At 55.2% G+C, this 9,098-nt stretch overlaps 1 protein-coding gene across 1 annotated transcript in view; it reads right to left on the reverse strand.

Annotated features, from left to right (window-relative positions):
- EXT1 (exostosin glycosyltransferase 1) overlaps positions 1 to 7,391 on the reverse strand; it is a 161,725-nt gene extending 154,334 nt beyond the window's left edge. Inside the window, exon 1 of the mRNA XM_042869741.1 lies at positions 6,232 to 7,391. Within this exon, the coding sequence (XP_042725675.1) occupies positions 6,232 to 7,175 (944 nt within the window). The 5' untranslated portion in view covers positions 7,176 to 7,391. The remainder of the gene's footprint in view (positions 1 to 6,231) is intronic.
- Positions 7,392 to 9,098: the final 1,707 nt, after the last annotated feature.

Genomic DNA, 9,098 nt, shown 5'->3' on the forward strand with positions numbered 1-9,098 from the left:
GATTTCTTAAAGCATTACTTCTCTTTCCTCATGTGAAACAAATCTCCTCTCTTTTGTTCTCATCTTGAATTCATTCCTCCAGCTAGGTTCCTCTACAGCCCCAGCATGCCCATCTCTCATCAGCTGTGTGCAAGCCACCTCCCGCTGCAATTCCAGGACAAGGACTGCTTGGAGCATCCTCCTCAGCCTCTCCCAGTGCAGGAGTTCAAGCTGTGCAAACAGCATCTGCTCCACACACAGAAGAAAGTACCACTGCCAGCATGCTCTGCCTTGGACTCGCAGCCCCCCAGCATAACAGTGAGTGTAGGCTGGCCAGGACACCCATATGCCCCAAAAAACTAAGCATCCTGGAAAGCTGCAGAGCCTTAAATATAACCCAAAGTTACACATTCCTGTGTGCTGAACTCATCTCCCTACAACACGGAACAGGAATACGCATCTTGCATCATCCGCCAGCTACAGCCAAGTCCTTGAAAAAGAAAGCCACCAGAGCAGGATGTGGCCATTGCTTCACTTCCAGTTATCTGTATGCCCACCAACTGCTCTCCTCTGGGTATTACAGCAGTGTGTTTACCAAAGACCACGGAACTCTGTGGATTTGCTGAAAGAAACCTCACAGTGAGAAAGGGAAAGCAATCACAGATAATACTCCAGAAATCATCAGATTACAGCACATTCTCTTGACTCACATCTGTTGAGTAAATAAGTGTTTTGTGCCCACCAGTCTCATTTACTTCCCTCTCACAGTCAGCTGCCGTTTTCCTCTTCAGCGGACTGTTCCAAGGCTGTATATGGGCCAAATTGCTGGATTATTTCCAGCAGAGTCAAACTGAAACCCAAGTTTCAGTTTGATCTTCCAACACTAAGTTGGATGCAATAACTTTCCCAATATTGTATGTGCACTTATCCTTCTCTTGAGGCAGATGCAGGGGATGGGCAGCATATCCTTAAAATCAGAGAATCATCATGGCTGGACAGACCACTAGTATCATCTAGTCCAGCCATCAACTCATCACTTCCATGCCACTAAATCACATCACTCAATGCAACATCTTCTCTGTTCTTGAACACCTTCAGGGACAGTGACTCCACAACCCCCAGCATCCTGTTTCAGTACCTCATCCCTCTTCCTGAGAGCAAATTTTTCCTAATAGCCAACTACGAGATATGGTTTAGTAGCTTGTGGTACTAACAGGAATGGGAGGGTGGTTGGACTAGATGATCTTGCAGGTTGTTTCCAACCTTGCGATTCTGTGATTCTGTGATTCTAATATGCAACCTTGCTACAGGCATCTTGCTAGGGCACAGCTGGTCTCAGTCCAGGCTAGAATCGTGACTTTCAGCTCAGTGTTGGTTTGGGTTCAACAAAGTGCCAATGACCCATTTCAGGTTTAATTCTGCATAATGTGGAAACAATGGATTGGACCTTTTTTTTTTTTTTTTTTTTTTTTTTTGAGTTCTGTTCTACTGCCACACAGTGATAATTGTTTATCAGTAAATTATCCTGCAACACCTCCATTTCTGCCTACAGAAAAAGGACCAGAGCAGCCACCTGCTGTAACAGTTTGTCACCACACAGCCTTGGGTTAGACGCTTGACAGGAGCGATGTAGAAAAGCCTGGAGCGAGCAATTATAACAATAACTCACCCCACAAGGAAGTTTAATCACTCAGTTAGGAGGGAGGCTGGATGCACCCACAGGCAGAGTGCATGACCCTGTGCAAGTGGGACGGATGATCAGACACTGGAGCATGTGGGATGGATGAACAGCACACACCTGTGGGGTGCCAGCACAATGTCCCCTTATGGCATGCATCAGTGACAATTAGCATCCTTACCTTGGTGTCTTTGGGGGCACGTGCACTGCACCTTTCTCAAGAACTCACAGGTTTTCCCACCTGCTCTAACAGACACGTTTAGGACACCCTGATACGCACTGAGCAGGGGAGGAACATGTTGCAACAAATGTTGTGCCTTACCAAGATGTGCTGAGGCAGGGGAACTTTGTTATTTACCTGCTTACTTCTCTTTGGAATAAATACATTGTAGAATAGGCAAACTTCCAGTTTCTTGAAAATTGATATGAAAATAAAAAAGCGGTCTGATGGGGACAGGCCTCTGCAGGAGCCAAGACACTCTGGGAAAACGCCCAAGGTCTCTTAGCAGTTCTTGAGTTTCACCCAAGCCCGAGAAACAGATGGGTGATATCTGGGATCCTTGGGCCCGTCCTGTCCCAGCTCAGCTCACTGCTCTCAGGGTCAGACCCGTTCCAGACAGACTGCATGGATATTTCTCAGCCCTGTCCTGAACAGCTGCATAAAAGCTGATCTCTAACACCACATCAGTAACGTACCTTCATATTCTAATAACAATGCACTGAAGCTCGAGGTGTTGAAAAAGGAATTCTGCATTTGTTCAAAACACGCACATACATGCACAACATCGAGATTCTCATCACACGCTCAGCAGGCACGCCTGAGCCTTCCTGCATGTTTCCATGCCAGTCTTGTGAGCAGCACACTCAGCCCTAGTGCCCGGCACTTCTTTATTTTCACATGTGTACATAAGCTCCGGTGGGGAGGAAACAAAACTGAAATTGCTTTTCTTCCCACTGTGTGCTCACTGCACATCCCTGTAACCTTTGCTCGGGACGGTGCTTTTATGGCAGGAGGTGCAGCGGTGATTGACACACGTTCCACCAGTAGAGTGCACACCAGGTAAGCCTGCAGCGCACCAGGGATTACAGAAAGCAACACACATGCATTTGGCTGGGTGTTTTCCCCGTAACACCTCACACAAGCATGCTGAAGGTCCCCGTGCACCCTGCAGGGCTGTCCCAGATATAAGCACGCTTTCTGCCTGCATCTGGGCAGCCCTAAGCAGGTCTAAGGGCAGCCACTTCTTACCAAAAGCCCTCAGCTTCCTCTTGCCAGTCCAGTCCCATGCCATGCTGTCCCACAGCTTTCTGCTTGGTCTCGTGCTATTCACACTTCTTGAGCACTGACTGCTTGAAAAGCACTAAGTCTATGAAGAATGCCTAGCTACACTAGGTCTCCGCCACCACAAAGAAGTTTACGGTTGTCCAAAAATTTTGCTTACCTTCTCTTCTCCTGCCTTCTCTCTTTGATTCTGTTCAGTATCTGCTCTGTTTTATTTCCCTCATCATTTCATTACTGATATTAACTACAGCTATCCTGCACAGATTCGGGAATAAAGGTGCTGAACAATGAGCCCTCACATTTCTGTGTATCTCTGCACTACGCACCCATTTTCTGAAGGCAGGGCTGCACAGCCAACACCACCACAGACAGCACTATTTACTCTCCTAGAAAGATCCCTATTCTTGTGTGAATCTACGCATCTGCCTTGATTAAATTATCACATTCTACGATTTCTTTCAGTATCCATAGCTATTTATATTACCTTCCAAAAAATAATTGTTTGGAACCAGTTAAGCCTGTACATGAATTCTGCCTTTGTTTAAAACACATTGTACATATGTATATATTTAGACCGTCATTAAATATTAAATAAGAGGCTGTCTTCAAACTTCAGCACCACTGCTTGCTTGCTTAACCCTTTGTGAAAGGGAAAGTTCAAAGCTAAAGTCCTTCTGAGCAAGTTTGGGAACTGGTGGCAAAGTCTGACTGACAGAGCCAAAGGCATTGTGGAGAAACCAGAGGTTTTCTTTGTTTTCCTCTAAGTTCTGCTTGCTAGTAGTCTAATCATAACAATGCAATTCATTTTGGTCTGCTTTATCTGCTGAGATGCGTAACTGGGATGCAGATTAATTAACTGTAACATACAGACGGATCTTTCAGCACAATTCAGGGAGTCTAACACACACATACTATCCTCACCTTCCCCCCAGTGAAAGAAGATGCTTTTATATTTCCCATGGGTAAGGAGGGCACCTTTCTTAGCTCTGTCATGTTCCCAGAGAGGAAGGAATATAACCTGCAGACACACAAACCTTGTTCAATCTACTGTGCAGTAGATAGATCTCCACAATGAGTAACTTACAGTGTGTGCTGCGCTGAGGGTAACAGAACACACCCCACCTCACTGACATGAGATCACTGTGTTTTACAATCTGACCACCTGGTCAACCCAGCTCAGTCAGCTCTGCCCCTCGCATCGAGCCAACACATCAAGGCCAGCCCTCCATGGAGAGGGCATCGATGCTCACCTCAGCCCTGCAAAGTGCTGCAGCATAGGAGCAGTAGAATGCTCTGTGGCCCTCCCAGTCCTACATGGACATGCAATTATGTGCATCTTGGAGAACGCGCTTACCCTTTCCCCGATTAAAACCTCAAAGACACATTGTTGGACCTGAGCTGAACAAGCCCTACAAAAGCTTTGTGTGTGTGGTTCTCAAGGCCCACAGAGTTTTCTCAGGCCAGCAAAGGTCCAGCTTAGAGACACTTCCAAGCACCACAGTCCTACTGATGGTCAGCTGCCAGAATAGTCTGAGCGGAGTCCCTGAGCCTTTGCCCAGCAGAGCAGTTACATGCCCTTGGGATGTGACCTTGTTAGGTTTATGGAGCCAACAGAATTCCAGGTGGGGTCAGTGCCCTAATGGTGAAGCAGAACCGAGCATCAGCAGATGGCACACGTGGCTGCTGGCTGGCACTGAGCAGCACAGGGCAGCAGCACCACAGAGGGATGCTCTTACCAGACACGAGGCCAAAGGGCTTCAGTAACCGCTCGGTATGGTGTCTGAGCACCAGGAGCTCAGTGTGCCTCAGCTCTTTGTATCATCTCATTTTCTGGTAATAATCTTCTTTCACTTCCTGTCTTACCCGGCGGCGCTGTGAGGGAATGCAGAAGCCACCACCAGCACGGCACAGCTGTGTGCCAGCAGGCAGCATGGCACACCTCTGGGGGCTGTGTGTGCACTCAGCCCTGAGAAACAGGCAGCAAAACGCAAAGCTTAGGAGGAGAGCTGTATCTTGTATTAGGACTAAATGCTACGGCTGGGGGGGAAAAAAAGTTCTTACTCATGTCAAACAACGGCCGGTGTTTGTTTTTGTGACAACCAGACAACGTGGAGCACAGTAAATAATGCAGACCTTTCGTATCTCACAGCTGGCTCAGATTGCTCCTCCTCTGCCAAACGACAGCACACCCTGAAGGCCACGGTCACAGCTCTGCTCTCCCAGTGCCCGCAGGGAGACCCATGGGACCCCTGTCACCAACGGCGCGAATTCAGCTCAGCATCTCCACGCTGCTTCTGCTTTTCATTCTGTATCCCCACTGGGTTTTTTCCACGCATGCATCATTGCATCCCCAACCACTAAAAGCTTTCTAACAGCAAGTGGCACTAAACGCCTAGCATTTTGCTGCTGCCTCCCCACTCCGGGGCAGATTTACCAGGATGGACCCACATTTTGGTGTTCTCAAACCAAACCCTCCCAGCCCCCGTGGCCGCTTTCGGTGGGAAGTGAGCGGCCGACGGGAAGTTCTGCTCAGCGCCGATGCCATGGGAGCTCCTCCACCACTCCTCCCCAGGAGCGTTTCCACCCACGCTCACAGAGCGTAGCAAAGCCCTTCCCGCAGCCCCACCACGCGCCGCTGGCTGCACGGCACAACGCCGCTCCGCTCGATTCAGCGTCTGCCTCCTTCAACGTGGAAACCGTTCTCACGGAAAACTTCACTCTGCAGGCAGTGGTGCTGGTCAGCATTTAGATCGACTGCGCAGCTTAATCAGCACGGCAGCGCTGGGGGTAGTCCCTCAGAAGCGATTTTCCCAGCAGCTCTACACACAAACCTGAAAAGCATTCAGGAAGGTAACGGCACGGCGATCCGGTACTGCCGGCACAGCACAGGAGACAGCCGGGACACGGAGCGCTAAACACAAACCGCGCTCACAGCGCTCACCCATCCTCACACACAGATGTAGGCACTCGCACGCAGGGCATCAGCACAGCGTTTCCCTTCCCTCCTTTCTGTCCGGCGTTGTCAGCTCCGGCCAAGAGCCGCGAGGCTGTGACACCCGGCAGCGACCGGTGTGGCAGCACCAGCCCTTGGCCTCCAACTCTTTCAGCTCCGAGGCAGGGCTGCGAGAGGGCACTGCTCGGGGAGCGCCAGGTGCACGGCATCCCCAGCAGCACCTCTGCCGCCCAAGGGCCACGGACACTCTGCTGGGCACGGTCTGCTGGCCGTCACCGCGCGGAGCAGCCACAGACACACCGACCCACCCGCGGGACCCCGGCTTCAGCGCTCACTTACTTCTCGTATTCGGTGTTGTCTCTATCGCAGCGCGAATCCTTGTGCTTTTGCCAGTCTTTGCCGTGCTTGCAGGTGGTCAGGAGGACAACGTCCTCCCCGTTGTGGACGTGATATAAGGCATTCCTGGTGTCTGACCCTATCCCTGTCAGGTACCTTTTCCCCTTGAATACCAACATGTACTTCCTGAGAGGAGGGATGGTGTTAAACCTCAAAAATCCCTTCTCCCCTCCTGTCCTAGGGTGATCCTTAGAAAAGAGCGGAATAGAAACATCAAAATTGGGTCTGAAGTTCTCGGTGCTGATGCTGGCTTTGGCCAGCATGGCCTGCCCGATGTCAAAGCCCACGTCCTCGGTGTAGTCGGGCCAGGTGCCGGAATATAAATTAAAAATCAAGTGATTTCTCCCATTGTTCCACAAGTGGAGGCTCTGCACTTTGGAGCGGAGGTTGTGCACGTACTGCGGGGAGAGCTGGTCCCGGTCCAGCGTGTCCAGGCTGAGCACGAAGAGACACGCCTGGCTGGGGTCGGAGGTGTAGAAGCGGGAGCCCTCGATGGCCGCCAGGACGTTCTGGTAGCTCTCGGCGATCTTCTCCCCCTTCTGCTGCGGGTACACGTAGACCTTGAAGCCGTTTTTCTGGCAAAGGGCGAAGTCGAAGCAGGACTCCATGCGGCAGCGGCGCCCGCGGTAGAGGCCGGCGCTGGCGTCCCGCCGCTGCCGGGGGGAGACGCGGGCGCCGCCGCCCTCGGGGCCGGGCGCGAAGGGCCGCAGCGCGTCGGGGAAGCGGGGCCAGGGCCGCTCGGCGCCGGGGCCATGCCGGCTGCTACCGGGCGGCGCGGCGCGGCGCGGGGCGCGGGCTGCCCGCAGCTGCACGCCTCCGAGGTAGAGCAGCAGGGCGAGACAGGTGCCGGCGGAGAGCAGCGTCAAGTAGCGTTTTTTGGCCTGCATGTGTCCGGCGGGGGTCCGGGGGGCTGCGGAGGAAGGCGGGGGCGGCCCGAGTTCGCCGGGCGCCGCTCTCAGCTCCGGTCCGCCATCTTCCCGCCGGCAAACACTTCAAACTCTCTTCGCCCACCTCCGCTCGGCGCCTTTCCCCAAGCCGCGGGCTGGGGCTGCGCATGTGGGCGACCGCCGGAACTTTTCGCCGCCGCTCTCTCAGGGGCGGCGGGCGGCGGCGGGCCGGCGGCGGCCCGGCGGGGCGCCCCGCATGCACTCAGGGGCCGGCCCCCCGCGCGGGGCGGGCACCGGGGCAGCCCCGCTCCCGCCTTCCCGGCCCTCTCCTCCGCCACGCTCCCGCCTCCCTCCCTCCTCCCTCCCGCCCGCCCTCCCTCCCCTCTCCGCCGCCGGCTGCCGGCCCGGCGGGGCGGCCCCAGCGCTCACAGCCGGCGGGCGCCGCGCCGCAGCCTGACGAAGCCCTGCATCGCCCGGCGTCCCCCGCCCGGCCCCGGCGCCGCTCGCTCCTCGCCGCGCGGCCCCCGGGATGCGGCGGCGGCGGCTCCCGATCCTCGCCGCCTCCTTCTCCTCCTCCTCTTTCTTCCCCGCCCCTCCCGCCTTCTCCCGCCTCCCCCGGGCCGAGGCTGCCGAGCCCCGCGCCCTGCCTGCACGCCCGCCCGCCCGCGGGCCGCGACCCCCGCCTCAGCCGGCCCCCCGCGCGCCGCCCCCACCCCGGCCCCGCCGCGCTGACCTCATCCAGCCACGCAGCCCCGCGCCCCCATTGGCGGGGCGTCACGTCCGGGGGGGCGGGGCTTCCGCTGCACCCATTCATAAGCCGCCGCCGGGCGGGGGGCGCCGCCGTGCCGCCGCCGCGGGGACGGGCGGAGGGGTGGCGGGAGCTGGTGTCCCCATCCGGGTACTGTAGTGGGGTTGGCTGCGCTCCTGCGGGCTGAGAGTCCTGTGGGGTTGGGCCCGTCTGTATCTGTGGCTGGGGGATTTCAGCAGCCCCGCGCGGTTCACGTTGCTCCGGGGGTCGGCTCGGGCCTGGCTGGGGTTGACTCAGCCCGCTGTTGCTGCCGCCCCCTGCCGAGCCGGCACCGTCGTGCTGCGTCGCCTCGGGGCTGGGAGCAGGCGCTCGGGGCAGACCGAAAAACAGGAAAAAAAATAAATAACAATAAATCCAAGATGAACGAGTGTGGCTGGGGGGCGGTTGTCCCAGGGCTATTGGGTAAGCGGTGCTGGGCTGTGCTCAGTGCCCGCCCTGCCCTCTGTTACCGCCGCCGCTTAGTGGAAGCGATCACCCAAACGCTTGAACGTACTTCTAGCGATGTTGTTGCACATCGTCTCTTCTGCTCCTTGGCACCTGGTTCTGTGACTGGCAGCCCGGTGTGCTGGGAAAGCCTTGTTCTCAAGGAGGCAAATCCATCTGTGACAAACCTCAGAGCAGGGCTGTAGGATGGGACAGGAGCATGGTAAGCAGCCCAGCTTGCTGCAGCTTTGCCCATGCATGAGCCACTCTGTGAGGGGCAATTGCACCCCCGGTGGGTGTGAGTGCCTCAGTCATGTGAGCTTAGCCACCGAGCATGATGGAGTGTGCTGCGGACCCCATTCTCTTTCATGTCCCCGGGGCTTCTGTTGTGTTTTCTTGTCCCCCTCCACTTCTGTGGAGCTGAGAAGAAATTATGTGCGTGGAGGCACTGTGCCTCTTCAGTGAGGAGAGGGACAGCCTGCTGTGGAGGGCACATTGCTGGCAGTGAATGGGGTTGGATCTGCAACTGGAGCTGAGAGGAGAGTGTTCCCTTCTGCAGTAATTCGTTTGTAGAAAGGACTGCTGAAGGAAGGAGGCCAGGGTTTGAAGCAGAAGAAAGGAGTGAGAATGGTAAGAAAATGTCATGTTCACGGAGTGAAGTGTTACTGATAGCTAGCAGAGATTTGGGTCTG

This window comes from Lagopus leucura, unplaced genomic scaffold (genome assembly GCF_019238085.1).
Source record: "Lagopus leucura isolate 7727_CA_CO unplaced genomic scaffold, USGS_WTPT01 Super-Scaffold_100002, whole genome shotgun sequence".
Classification (NCBI taxonomy): domain Eukaryota; kingdom Metazoa; phylum Chordata; class Aves; order Galliformes; family Phasianidae; genus Lagopus; species Lagopus leucura.